Raw genomic sequence first — 15,144 nt, 5'->3', positions numbered from 1 at the left:
GTCGCGAAGGGGAGAAAGCGGTTGTGGATGCTGGTAATGCACGCCGTGAACGCTGTTGTGCAGCGCCGACAACGTACAGGAGGCGATTGTGGTGAAGTGCTTTCTCAGAAATAAGAGAATGGGCCTGACGCGGGGTCACTATCCCGAATCAGTGACAATTTCAAGTGATTAGAGAGGATTTGGGTTGGTGGGACGGATGCAAGTTGCCGGGTGGTGGATTAGCCATGACGAGCGGCACCCCGTATGGAATGACGATGGATCTGGTATGAGCGATGTACGGGAAGACAAGATCCACCAAGACTTATCTCGGATCCACCCTTACCTGGATTCACTTAGGTGGATATGGGATATACTATATAAGAGTGGATCGAGTGTGGATCCTATGAAGGAATGATGGTAGGTGTCATCCGAAGGTGGATCTAGTAGCCACGGCTAACGAGGAGTCAAGATCCACCGCGAGGTACCCCGGATCCCATACTTCCGAGTTCGGATCCATGGAGGGAGGATCCCGCCTTGAGGGACCTGGATCCAGGGTATAGGGATGATGGATGCAGTGGATCTCGAACTTTCGTGGGACAATGGAGATCACAGACGGTTGCGAGATGATGTTGGATGATCGGAGAGCTCAGATCCACGACGAGTGTACACTTACAGTGAGGTGGATCCAAGCGACCTGGATCCGGATGAGTGTACCCATAATAGGGTGACCATGAGGATTACGTCATAGATCCGGTGGATCTGAAGATAACACAGCTGGGATGATGGGTCAAGGGAAGAAGGGACACGGAGCCGAGCCTGGGATAGGGGATTTAGCAGATGAAATACATAGAAGGTAGAAATCCAGGCAGGTATAGGCTTAAATATCAATACAGACCTCAATTTGCACAGTAGCACGCAAGTGCCTTCCTGCCCTCAAGAACCGGAACTACATTGGCCGTACGAGCTAGGAGAAGGTTGGGAATTGCGAATCTAGTGTTGGTAGTGATAACTGGATAATACATTGGCCAGATCCTACAACCTAGTGAGCTTTTCCTTTACTTGTGCAGATCCGACAGGTTAACCGAATTTACTACTTGGTCGGTTACACCCTAGAGGTTCTCAACTCTCAAGATCCCGTCACAGGAGGCGGCAAGTACGACGCAAAGGAAACTACAAAGGCAAGGGAACACACCCGCAAGGCAACCCTACGGCCAGATCCACGATCTAGGCCCCGGATCCATAAGCTCGAATATTCGCTTAGGATTCGGAACCATCCACGGACGCAGAGTGAAGATTTTCCACTGCTGCTCCACCCCATCCCCACGTCTCGCCAAGACACTCAAGCTTCACCACTTGAACTCTTCGGAAGTTACCGAGAGAGCAAGATCCCGCCCTACCGACGGGTACACAAGGTGAGGAAAGTTCAGCAGAACACGGATCATCGGGGGACCCCCTCCGTTAGTCGGTGTCTGGGCGCAGTTGATAAGTTGGATCTGGTCAATCTCGCAGATTTTGCTGATCCCGCTACACCACACCCAGGTTGAGCAGCATCGTTCCACAGTTCCAGGAATCCACGCGTACGTTAACCGATTGCTTCGAAAGTGGAGTGCTTTTTGCACAAAAGATGGAGCCGCTTTGACGAAAGGGCTGTGATCCCATTCATTTCGGCGCGGCGCTGCTCAAAGTGCAAATGGTAGCAGCAGCATTAGTACCCCTTGGATAATGGATAGGGGCGGTTGGAGTATGACCGCGGTCAGTAAGGCCTTCAATTACATAGTGAACACAGCGCAAGAAGATCAAGCTGTGGGAAAAACTCTTGCTGGATGGGATTTAAAGAGTGAAGCTCGTCTATCAACTTTTGAAGGCTTCGATGATGTAGTCGTCCGTCGGGTTCGTCTACTTCAAGGTCTCTTCTTTGGAGCTGCACAAGGATTCTCAGATACTCTCAGCTTACGCGATGACGTGGTGGAAGTTTTCATGGCGGTTATCATCTTGCATTATCACGACATGGCTCAAATGGCTCCAAGTTCCCCCTATATTACACGGGTACGACAAGCATTAGGTAAGCTCCATATCACAGAAAGCGAGGTGACCTCATGGTGCCTTACCATTCACAAGACCCTTATGGGTACACAACACGGAGATTCTCAACAAGCGGGTCGCGGCCAGACCGATGAGACGAGAACTGATGAGCTACTTCGCAAGCAAACCACGCTGCTTGAGCAGCAAATAAAAATTGTGGACGGCTTATTGAAGCAAGTTCGCCTGCTCAGCGACCGCGTACAGAAGCTTGAAGGTTCATCTTGTGGTCCGGCAACACCGCTTCCTGTACCACCGCTTCAACCTGGTGCCAGCGAAGTCAATCGACCAGCAGCAAGGATCGCCGCTGCTGGTCGAAGGAAATCAGGACCCAAGTCGCTAACGGCAGTGTGGTTCGAGTGGTTCTGCAAGTTGGAACCATATGCACATGAAGACCGTAGACGTTACCATGAGATGAAAGTTACGGTTGCATTTATGCGTTTACTCTTACCGAATGGGTATGACGCCACTGGGAACTGCGCTGCCGACAAAGAGCGAATTCTGGAGACTGGTCGTGAAGCTGAAGCGAATATCCGAGTCCTGCTAGATCCACATCACAAGAAGGCGAAATCTTACGGGACTGTGATTAGAGTTCTAAAAGAGATGCACGAGGCGGGCAAGCTAAACGGCCAAATTCAGCATTACCACGCGCTAGTCCGCGAAGGACGCGTCACCGATGACTCGCCTCCAAAGTCCTTTTACAAGTTTTCACTCTGCAACAAACAAGATTTAACATGAGGCTACATCTACCAGTCGCCAACATTTCGAGTCATCGCACCGGGTACTGCATCGAGTTGACGACGGCCTTGTGCCAACAACTTGCGGGTCATGACCTGCGTGAAACCACAAAACATTTTGTAAATACACTTTTCCCTCAATACTACACACACTTTACTGGTACCTGAAATTTGTGCTTGTTTGGCCACAACCACCACAATACAAGAGCAGTGTTTAAGCCTGCCACAGCGGGAAATGCATCTCATTGGGACGCTGTTGTGATCACCGACACGACCGACCATTACCTCCCCTGCCACGAGCCCCACACGGGGCCACTTGGCACCACATCAGCTCCACACAGCATACAATGACGGCGAGGTCCATTACCTTCTCCTCTACTAGCCCCACACTGCATGTAATGGTGGCGAGGGCCATCACCTCCCCGCCACCAGCTCCACACTGCATCACACTGCACGTAAGGGCGGCGAGGGCCATCACCTCCCCGCCACCAGCTCCACACTGCATCACACTGCACGTAAAGGTGGCGAGGGCCATCACCTCCCCCGCAGCTCCACAAGCGTCTCGTCACAGGATCTCACGCACCGCAGATTCAATACGCCGCACTTCACTTCACGAGCTCTTCACGCCACACTTCAGAACTGCTTCCTCGCTGATGGCAACTTATGATGTATGACACACTTGTTCTAAAAAATTATTAATATTCTTTCAGAGGTTGTCCGATTGTCCGATCAACTTTATTTTTGTCCGAACAGAAACGGTATGGCAACAGCTTTCATAGCAACGCAACAGACCTCATCGCCACAAGGAGAGCCACAGAGAGCAACATTTGCTAAATAAAATATGTCCGTGGCGTAATTTATAAAATATATATGACGGGAGCCGTACAAATTCCTGGTCCCCTACTGTGAATTTCTTTGTAGATCGCAGTCGGCGGTTTTCTAAGGAGACGAGAATGAGCGAAGACAGCATAAGCCACGCCCTCTTAAGTGCGCTATTGCTAGTCACCCAGCGCCTTCGGGGTATCTATAGCTAATTGTAGCTAGCCGTGGTGAAGCGGAGTCTCTTCAAACTCACCAGGCCAAGCTTTGCCAAAAGCTGCTTCAGCCCGGTTTCAGCAGGTTGAACAAATGAAAGGGAAGCTTGAAAAATTGGCCAAGTACACGGCAAAGCTGCTAAATGCGCACGATGAGCTGGCTGCATTGATCTTACTCGAAAAAGAGGAAATCACCCGCATTGCAGTTGTGGTAAGGGCTCCTATTCGCAGCTCAAAGTACGTCATGTCTTACTCGGTTGTGCTGGAGGAGTGCTGCAGTTCAATATTTGGCCACACACAGCAATGAGAATATGAGGACCAGAGCGGGGTTATTGAGAATGAAGTACACAATTAATTGGCTTCCGAAACACAACGTGTTACGTCTTAATTGTCGCCAGTAACTCCATATCTGTGTCCTGGACTACCTTTGTGGTGTTGGAATTCCCACGTGAAATCTATCTACAAACGTAGTTAGGACGTTTCCACAACAATACGTCTACTAGGATAGTAAACGATCGTTCGGGCGGACCTGAAGACCCCAGTTCTGCCCTTGCACCGGGACAGACTGGACCTTGTAAACTACTTATATAGGCCAACCAGTAAAAATAAGAACACGCTACTAGCACGAGCAAAGCTAGCAGGTGTTTTGAATCCTCGTGGTCCCAACCGCGGAAGGGTACCAGACACGGGTAGGCCTTTTACGAGGGCACCGAGTGTTCAACACTCGGTTGGAATAATAAAAAAGATGCAATACAAGCAATCCCAGTCGTGCAAATAGGCAACAATTAGCCGTCACGTAAAAACCTCCCGGTAGTAATCGGCCAAAATACACAGTCTCTTGGCCTTGCCGGATGAACCCTCGCTACAGAGCTTCGAGCTCACCGACAGGGCATAACACACTCAAACAAGCTTGACCAGACGCTTACCTTGAAGTGTGGTGTAGCGGGATCAGCAAAATCTGCGAAATTGCTAGATCCATCTTACCAACTGCTTTCAGACATCGACGGAGGGGTCCCCCGATGATCCGTGTTCTGCTGAACTTTCCTCAACTTGTGTACCCGTCGGTAGGGCGCGATCTTGCTCTCTCGGTAACTTCCGAAGAGTTCAAGTGGTGAAGCTTGAGTGTCTTGGCGGGACGTGGGGATGGGGTGGAGCAGCAGTGGAAAATCTTCACTCTGCGTCCGTGGATGGTTCCGAATCCTAAGCGAATATTCGAGCTTATGGATCCGGGGCCTAGATCGTGGATCTAGCCGTAGGGTTGCCTTGCGGGTGTGTTCCCTTGCCTTTGTAGTTTCCTTTGCGTCGTACTTGCCGCCTCCTGTGACGGGATCTTGAGAGCTGAGAACCTCTAGGGTGTAACCGACCAAGTAGTAAATTCGGTTAACCTGTCGGATCTGCACAAGTAAAGGAAAAGCTCACTAGGTTGTAGGATCTGGCCAATGTATTATCCAGTTATCACTACCAACACTAGATTCGCAATTCCCAACCTTCTCTTAGCTCGTACGGCCAATGTAGTTCCGGTTCTTGAGGGCAGGAAGGCACTTGCGTGTTACTGTGCAAATTGAGGTCTGTATTGATATTTAAGCCTATACCTGCCTGGATTTCTACCTTCTATGTCTTTCACTTGCTAAATCCCTTACCAGGCTCGGCTGCATGTCCCTTCTCTCCTTGACCCATCATCCCAGCTGTGTTATCTTCAGATCCACCGGATCCATGACGTAACCATCATGGTCACCCTATTATGGGTACACTGATCCGGATCCAGGTCGCTTGGATCCACCTCACTGTAATTGTACACTCGCCGTGGATCCGAGCTCTCCAATCATCCAAACATCATCTTGCAACCGTCTGTGATCTCCTTGGTCCCACGAAAGTTCGAGATCCACTGCATCCATCATCCCTATACCCTGGATCCAGGTCCCTCAAGGCAGGACCCTCCCTCCATAGATCCGAACTCGGAAGTATGGGATCCGGGGTACCTCGCGGTGGATCTTGACTTCTTGTTAGCCGTGGCTACTAGATCTACCTTCAGAGGGCACCTACCATCATTCCTTTATAAGATCCACACCCGATCCACTCTTGTATAGTACATCCCATATCCACCTAAGTGAACCCAGGTAAGGGTGGATCCGAGATAAGTCTTGGTGGATCTTGCCTTCCCGTACATCACTCATACCAGATCCATCGTCGTTTCATACGGGGTGCTGCTCGTCATGGCTAATCCACCACCGGCAAATTGCATCCGTGCCAGACAACCCAAATCCTCTCTAATCACTTGAAATTGTCACTGATTCGGGATAGTGACCCCGCGTTAGGTCCTTTCTCTTATTTCTGAGAAAGCACTTCACCACAATCGCCTCCTGTACGCTGTCGGCGCTGCACAGAACAGCGTGCACGGCGTGCCCTACCAGCATCCACAACCGCTTTGTGGTGTAGTGATTTCTCCGTAGTTACGGATTATCACCCGTCGACAAAGACGTGACACCGCCTAAGATGTTCAAGCGACGAACCCTCGGTCAGGTGATGTACGGAGACGCCAAGGTGCCAGGGACTCGACGGCGTCACCTCCGAACGTTCAACGAGTATTGGATACGGGCATATGTCACTGAATCCAGGCTGTCCTTATTATTAATAATGGACTGGCCGAATTCGCATTCAGCGGACCATCTACGGTACGAACCCTCAGTGTCGGTTGGGATGAGTTCGCAGAAGACTCAGCGACCCTTGGAAGGCACGTTCACCGTCTGGGACAGGGCGCGGACCGTTAAAGATGCTCATGCGACGGTGCAGACGACGCTTGGCATGCAAGAAGATCCATAACGGATCATTGTTCACTTGATATTTGTATACTTGATTAGCACTTCATATCAGGAATAGACCCGAAAGGGTAAGCTTAAATACAGAACAGAATTTCCACTCAAGCACACAGAGCGACGTCCGGCTTCAAGGTAAGTGTCTGGTCAAGCTTGTTTGAGTGTGTTATGCCTGTCGGTGAATTTGAAGCTCTGTAGCGAGGGTTCATCCGGCAAGGCCAAGAGACTTTGTGTATTGGCCGATTATTATCGGGAGGTTTTACGTGACGGCTTATTGTTGCCTATTTGCACGACTGGGAGTGCTTGAATTGCCTCCCTTTTATTCTTCCTACCGAGTGTTTAACACTCGGTGATCTCGTAAAAGACTTACCCGTGCCTGGTACCCTTCCGCTGTTGGGACCACGAGGATTCAAAACACCTGCTAGCTTTGCTCGTGCTAGTAGCGTGTTCTTATTTTTACTGGTTGGCCTATATAAGTAGCTTACAAGGTCCAGTTTGTCCCGGTGCAAGGGCAGAACTGGGGTCTTCAGGTCCGCCCGAACGATCGTTTACTATCCTAGTAGACGAATTGTTGTGGGAACATCCTAACTACATTTGTAGCTAGAGTTCACGTGGGAATTCCAACACCACAACTGGTACCTCGACCCGGGAACAGATTGTGACCATTGTGAACTGTTTGTATGGCCTTCCAGTTTACGAGCTACCAAGAGAAGAAGAACAAGAAAAAGACAAGAAACATGGCGAAAGGACAACCGACGGTACCAGTTACGCCTGCCAAGTCTGGCGGGGCTCGCAACGAGAGTTCAAGCCCGGATGCGCGCTTTGCAGCCGCCACCGAGCTTTCAGTGAGCTTCGACGACGAAGCGGACATCGGTCCTGACGTCCACGATTATGAAGATTACGAAGACAAGACGCCGGCTCCAGAGCCAGGCGCAGTGACGCCGGAGACGGCCACGCTATCATCGGGGCTGAGCGGGGCGACCAAGTCCCTTTCGAGGAACCTCGCCGACGAGCTCGATGATGTTGCGGGACCGGAACCGGCCTATGATGGTTATGACGATGGGACCGAGGGTTCTAAACCTTCGGTGGCGAGTGCAAAGCATTCAGCACTGCTGAAGGCACCTCGCCCACCTATCAACGGTGATACACCAGCCGCCAAGCGCGTTTTCGACCGCGTACAAGCGCTGATGCAGAATGATGAGTGGATGCAGCTGTTCAAGTCCATCCCCAAGAAAAAAGCCGACTGGCCTGCGCTTGCGCAGGAACTTCAATACCCAGTCCACTCGGTTTCGACTAGCCAAGTTGCAGAGGATTCAGTTTCGCTACTGTTGTCGCTGGGGTTCGAGAACGAGACGTACCCATCGACGATGTCGCTCCAGGATTGGAGTCCACATGAAGCCGGAGCTGCTCTCCAGAAATGGAAGAAGAAGCTTCGGAAGGCGTTTGGCGCTGTTGGCATCAATGCCGGAAAGCAGCCTGTGAGTCGACCGATGATTCAAGATGAAGATCCATCCAAGATTCCACTGCCGCCGACGCCCCAACGACTCGTTCGTACTCCTCCGACCAAGCGTGGAGCTGAGCGTGGTGCCTTTAGCACTACCGAAGCTTCACCGTACTTTCAAGACTCGCACATGGTTAGGCCACGTTCGGAGAGCCATATGCAACGTATTTACGCAAGTAACGAGGGTTCGTTCGGTCGCCGGGGCGGTGCGCGAGCTCCCAAAGGTGGTGCCGGACGTCGTCAAGTCGACAGCGATGGTTCGTCCAGTGACGATGACATTTTGGTGCGTACATTCGACGAGGAAGATCCTCAACTCGAGTTGATGCGTCAGATGAATGAGCTAGCGACGCTGAACGACGTAGACCCGACACCGAGGATTGAAATGGCTTCGCACCGACCGCTGGATCGCATCACGCCGTTCTCAGGCTCTCGCAACAGGAGCGAGAACTGTATGCAGTGGCTCCGTGGGTTCGTCTATGAAATGACTGGAACCCACACAGATGCCGATAAATGGTGCATTCCATTTGAGCTAAGTCTCCGGGACGGAGCCATTCATTGGTTCCGTCAACTTCCGAAGAAGACGAAGCGCAAGTGGAAGCTGTTGAGCGATGCGTTCATCCGCTACTACTGCTCGCAGTTCACGCAGACGGCACTGTCGCGTTACTACTCCGCCAAGCGGGAACGTAATGAACATCTGTGCGACTACATAAACAGGCTGAATGGCTACGCTCGGACCGCCCGTCTACACTTTGAGAAGAGTGATCGCGACGCGAAAGAACACGTACAGCAATTCCTGGCAACATGCGACGATGACAAGCTAGCGGAGAGTCTCTACCACGCTCGAGTCGCCGACATTCACGAGCTCGAAGAGATCATCGAAGATGTTCTCAAGGGCAAGGAGAGAATGGCCAAGCGTGACAGTGAGTACCGATACTCCAAGAGTCGTGATACGCGACGCGACGATGGGTACGCCCGCAACAACCGGCGTGATGACCGTCGCCGCGATGACAACCGCAACAAACCAAGAGTGACACTCATTGAAGCCACGGTGGACGACCTACTAGCTGAATTAGAAGGTCGTGAAGCTGCTCAGGGAGGCACCGAGTATTCAAACGAAGATCCGAACGCTTACGACGATGTCCAAGATGAGTACAACGACTTTCAGCCTGATAATACGGACGGTGATTTCTCATTGGACGAAAACGACCGATACCTCGCCGCTGCTAACGAAAATGAGCGCCGTGCAGCTGCTGAAGGCACCTACGCACGTCCAGACAACCGTCAACCACGTGGAAACATGCCTGATCGCGATAATGGCTTCAATCAAGATCGCCGAGGTGGTGACCGAGGGTTCAATCAGGACCAACGCGGTCGACGTGACTTCAACCGCGACAACCGACGCCCACAGTACGGACCATGCGCGCTGTGCGGTGGCATGAGTCACTCCGCCCACTACTGTAACAAGCGATGCAAGTTCTGCAAACAACTCCACGATGCTGGACAATGCGAACTTTTCCGCAACTTCCAAGACCTTGCCAAATTCGTGCGTACTAAGGGCACGAAGGAGGAACTCCCGCCAGAGCTCAAGGCCGTCGTTCAAGAACGTCATTTAAACTAGGCAGCCCGCCAACTACATTTGGGTTGGTCCCTATCGGGCTGCCACAGCTAACCGAGCCTTCAATGGAAGCAGAGTGTATCTTTGCTTTCATGGGGCAGAGTGAATGGCCTGATAATTACGTAACAAGTGTGAACGCGACGGAAAATGAAAAGGAGAGGAGTAGAATCCTCGTTGGAGGTGTTGGAGAGAGAGTGGAGTGTGCTGATGCTGATGAGGGCACCAGCGAGGGTTCGTTCGGCTTGGTTTCGAGTGCAGCGCGAGACGAGCCCAAGGGTCACTCCGAGATGATGAAGTTGAACCCTGGCGAGAGACAGGGGTGGTGGTCGGCCAAGATATTCGACCGACGGATCAGAATGAGAGCTCTGGTGCAAGGCGCTGTGAACGACCAGCGAACGAGGATTCTCCTCGACACGGGAGCGAACGTTAGTGTGATCACTGACGCCTTTGCCAAGAAGTTGCGACTCCGAGATGTACCCGATCACGGACGCCGCATTGACATCCAAGGAATTAACGAAGGCAAGGTGTCTACGACGCGACGAGCGTGCGTCAAGATTACGCTCGGATGGGAGATGGTGTACGAGTTTGAGATGTGGGTAATGGCGCATAGTGCGGGCGTCGACGTGGTACTCGGGACCGACTTTATGATCCCAGCTGGGATCCGGTTGGACCTGTTTCACGGCGCGGCGCAATTACCGCACGAAGTTCAAATCCCGCTGATCAAGACCAAGAACATGATCGACAGCGAAGAATACGGCTCCCATGTTAACGCCGGGCCACCCGAGCGTTTGGACATTCAAGCGCACGAGTGGCGAGAATATCGACTAGCGAAGCGTCAAGTCGGGCTGGAAGAACACGTACTGTGGGTTCGTCGAACGAATAAGCTAATCCCGTCAGTGACGAGATTTCGACGTGGACGGCCTCAGAGCATTCGACTGACCAACGTGTCTGATCGAACTGTGTACCTACCAGCACACGACTCGATCGCAATGTGGATTCCAGATGGGGATTTGCCACGAGGTGACGGCTATGTGCGTCTGGAGTCCAAGAAGTACCAAGACTGGCAAGTGTTGGCCTACGAAGGTTGCAAAGACCGCGAGCTCTTCCAGCGTGAATGCGAAATCTACGAGCAATGGCTTGCAACTCAGCCTTCGGCAGTTGATCGACCAGATTACCCAGAACCCAGTGGAGTGCTAGCACGACCTCTAGAAGACTCGCTAGTGGATTCTAGTGATCGTCTGACGTGTGCAGAACGGTGGGCACTGATCCTGGAAGAACGTGAACGAGTGGAAGCCTGTCTGGCGTCTGGGGTGACAGCCGGGGATTCGGCCGACGGTCAGCCTTCCGCAGAACCTTTGGACAAGTACACGACAACCCATGGCGGAGGCAATAACGCGAACGAAGCCTCGGTAGTGCGTACACACGAACTACTGAGGCCGGTAAACGTGGCACATACGCCAACGAGTGTTAGAGTCCAGTCAGGGGTGACCACGGAAGCGACAAGTAACGGCACTGGATTAAATGGAGTCACCTGTTTTGACGAAGCTGTCCCGGCCTTGTGTGTCGCCAAATCTGCGAACGAGCCACCGGTGGTTGATCCAGAGGATACAGGCATCGCGCAGAAGGTGTTGAGTACGGCACCGAGTATTCATTGCAAGATTGGTGCGAATTCCGAAATGTCAAGACAGCGGCAGAACGAGGAGCGGAACAAAAGTCAACAACCCAATATGTCGACGGCCCACGCATTCAATATTGCGAACGACGACTCGGCAGGTGGCCCAGAGATGGGAAACCAGGATGGGAAGGAGATAGACCAAGTACCGACTGTTGAAATCAAAGCGGATGCCAATGTTGAGTCAAGGGAAGAATCCGTAGCGGTGTTGGACGGAACATACATCTCGGTTGCTCGAGTGTTAATGACCGAAGGAAACGAAGCAACGGAGGATACGAGAAATGATTTCTACGAGCACCCAGCTAACAACATTGGCTTGGAAGACTACGCAAAAAAATTGGCCTTCCTGTCGGACCTTACCGAAGAAATCAACAAAACGATAAACTACAATGCGCCCAATGTTGCTGATCCCCAGCTGTCGACAGATCGCCGAGAACATCTAATTGCGACGCTAAAGAACCACGAGCATATTCTAATTGCTAGTGGTAACGCACTGCCGCCGCCAGCCTACGGAACGGTATGCGATATCGACACACAGGGGCACGCCCCAATTAAACAGCGTGCCCGGCGCGTGCCGCTACGATTTCTAGGCAAACTGTACGAGCTGCTGCGCGCTCTGCTGCGAGCGGGACTGATCGTCTTTTCAGACAGTCCATGGGCATCGCCGATCGTGATTGTGATGAAAAAGAACGGGCTGGACATCCGGCTCTGCATTGATTACAAGATGGTGAATGCTATCACCGCGATTGTGGTAAAGTGCTTTCTCAGAAATAAGAGAATGGGCCTGACGCGGGGTCACTATCCCGAATCAATGACAATTTCAAGTGATTAGAAAGGATTTGGGTTGGCTGGCACGGATGCAAGTTGCCGGTGGTGGATTAGCCATGACGAGCAGCGCCCCGTATGAAGTGACGATGGATCTGGTATGAGCGATGTACGAGAAGGCAAGATCCACCAAGACTTACCTCGGATCCACCCTTACTTGGATTCACCTAAATGGATATGGGATATACTATACAAGAGTGGATCGGGTGTGGATCCTATGAAGGAAGGATGGTAGGTGCCCTCTGAAGGTGGGTCTAGTAGCCACGGCTAACAAGAAGTCAAGATCCACCGCGAGGTACCCCGGATCCCATACTTCCGAGTTCGGATCTATGGAGGGAGGGTCCTGCCTTGAGGGACCTGGATCCAGGGTATAGGTATGATGGATGCAGTGGATCTCGAACTTTCGTGGGACCAAGGAGATCACAGACGGTTGCAAGATGATGTTTGGATGATTGGAGAGCTCGGATCCACGGCGAGTGTACAATTACAGTGAGGTGGATCCAAGCGACCTGGATCCGGATCAGTGTACCCATAATAGGGTGACCATGATGGTTACGTCATGGATCCGGTGGATCTGAAGATAACACAGCTGGGATGATGGGTCAAGGAGAGAAGGGACATGCAGCCGAGCCTGGTAAGGGATTTAGCAAGTGAAAGACATAGAAGGTAGAAATCCAGGCAGGTATAGGCTTAAATATCAATACAGACCTCAATTTGCACAGTAACACGCAAGTGCCTTCCTGCTTTCAAGAACCGGAACTACATTGGCCGTACAAGCTCGGAGAAGTTTGGGAATTGCGAATCTAGTGTTGGTAGTGATAACTGGATAATACATTGGCCAGATCCTACAACCTAGTGAGCTTTCCTATGCACGTGCAGATCCGACAGGTTAACCGAATTTACTACTTGGTCGGTTACACCCTAGATGTTCTCAACTCTCAAGATCCCGTCACAGGAGGCGGCAAGTACGACGCAAAGGAACTACAAAGGCAAGGGAACACACCCGTAAGGCAACCCTACGGCCAGATCCACGATCTAGGCCCCGGATCCATAAGCTCGAATATTTCGCTTAGGATTCGGAACAATCCACGTACGCAGAGTGAAGATTTTCCACTGCTGCTCCACCCCATCCCCACGTCTCGCCAAGACACTCAAGCTTCACCACTTGAACATTTTCGGAAGTTACCGAGAGAGCAAGATCCCGCCCTACCGACGGGTACACAATGTGAGGAAAGTTCAGCAAAACACGGATCATCGGGGGACCCCCTCCGTTAGTCGGTGTCTGGGCGCAGTTGGTAAGTTGGATCTGGCAATCTCGCAGATTTTGCTGATCCCGCTACACCACAATGGTGCGCGTGCCCGGATCGTTTGGTGACTCTGGATTTCACTGTGTGTCACAAGAATATGCTTAACTGAAGATTGAGCCAGGGGAAGAGGCGTCGTCGGAGGTCGGATCGACGAAGACGCTGCTGAATGAAACAAGATCCGCGGATCGATGGAGTTTTAAGAGGAACTCTGTCGACGGAAGAGAGGTGGATCCGGATCCGGATCTAGAAGAGAAACCTCTCTATCCTCCCCAGGGTCCCTCGGGGACCCCTGCGGATCTTGACGCAAGTCAAGATCCGCTAACAAAACAAGGGAAAGTGAAGGCGAAACGGTATGCATTTGCAGATTCACCGGTTAAGCCAACACCGTACCTAAACCCAAGCCCGCTAGTCGAAGAAACAAGAAAGAAGACGAAATCAATTAAGACTACGCGGAAGAAGATGCAAGCTCCAGAGTCGGAAGAAGACCAAGCTGAATCCAGGTCAAGCTGGTCCGACAAGGATCTCGAGTTTGTGTATCGCCACCAAGCTCTACGCGATTTCCTGCATCAAGATCCTGTCATGCAGATCCTGAATCCACGACAGATCGAAGATCCAAGGGAACCGGTGAGAGCACCAACGAAAACGGCGAACAAGTTGGTGGCAGTCAAAGATCTATTACGTTTGCTTACGGAGTCAGGCATCGTAGCTGGTGTGTTCGACGCAGAGGATAACTTCGAGCTAGACCTGGATCTCATAGTATCCGCGACGCGGGACCTCTTTGCCAGAGTTAAGTCCATCACCGGAGAAAGGTCGCGCACTATGGATCCAGTGTCGTCGCCGAGGATCAGCCAAGCTGCGTCCTCAAACTACGAATCCGCCGCTGAGGATGAGTCAGACACGTCGTCCGAACCACGACGCATGACTTTAGGACCCTCCGGGGCATCCATGCTGGAAGCGCGGGCGAGGATCCGAGGACAGGAAGTCCCTGTGAACGTGAAAGCTCGGGATCCAGTACGCCCTACGCGCGATCTGACACAATCCAGCCAGGATCGAGCCAGATCCGGCAAGAAGCCAGTGGGATTATCGTCAGATCAGGCTCGAGGTAATCGCCTCACGGATCCAGTCCCGCCAGTGGACCAGACGGCCACAGGCTCTTCCGACACTTCCTCGGGCACCCTGCAGCGGCACTTTGAAGCTGCGATGAATCGCTTCCTGGCCGAACAGGGTATGAGAGCGCCCGTGCCACAAGTGCAAGTGCTCCACGAACATGGAGCACGGGACGTGGAGATGGAGTCAGTAGAGGGGGACAACTCCCATGATGAGTTCGACCCAGACGATCTGGATGGCCCATCCACTTCGTCAGCCGTGGTAGCAACAGCCACAGCCGGGGCAGGTGGATCGTCCATGATCCAGAGGGTACGGATCTCAGCCATATCGGACTTGAAGGCGTTCACGGGCAAGGATCAAGATGAGGACCGAGCGAGAACATGGATCAGCAAAGTCAAGTCGGCCCTCATGAGAGATCAAGCGTCGGATGCTGAGAAGTGTCTGACCTTTGCGGATCTGCTAGCGGGGCCAGCCA

General features: G+C 52.1%; 1 protein-coding gene across 1 annotated transcript; it reads right to left on the bottom strand.

Moving 5' to 3' along the window:
- Nucleotides 1-3,057: 3,057 nt before the first annotated feature.
- Nucleotides 3,058-3,330, bottom strand: PITG_20805 (uncharacterized protein; the record flags this gene model as incomplete). Its single annotated transcript, XM_002895379.1, has 1 exon — nucleotides 3,058-3,330. One exon carries the CDS (start codon nucleotides 3,328-3,330, stop codon nucleotides 3,058-3,060), a length of 273 nt encoding a protein of 90 aa, XP_002895425.1.
- Nucleotides 3,331-15,144: the final 11,814 nt, after the last annotated feature.

This window comes from Phytophthora infestans, genomic scaffold (genome assembly GCF_000142945.1).
Source record: "Phytophthora infestans T30-4 supercont1.186 genomic scaffold, whole genome shotgun sequence".
Lineage (NCBI taxonomy): Eukaryota > Oomycota > Peronosporomycetes > Peronosporales > Peronosporaceae > Phytophthora > Phytophthora infestans.
This window is presented reverse-complemented; position numbering and strand designations above follow the sequence as displayed.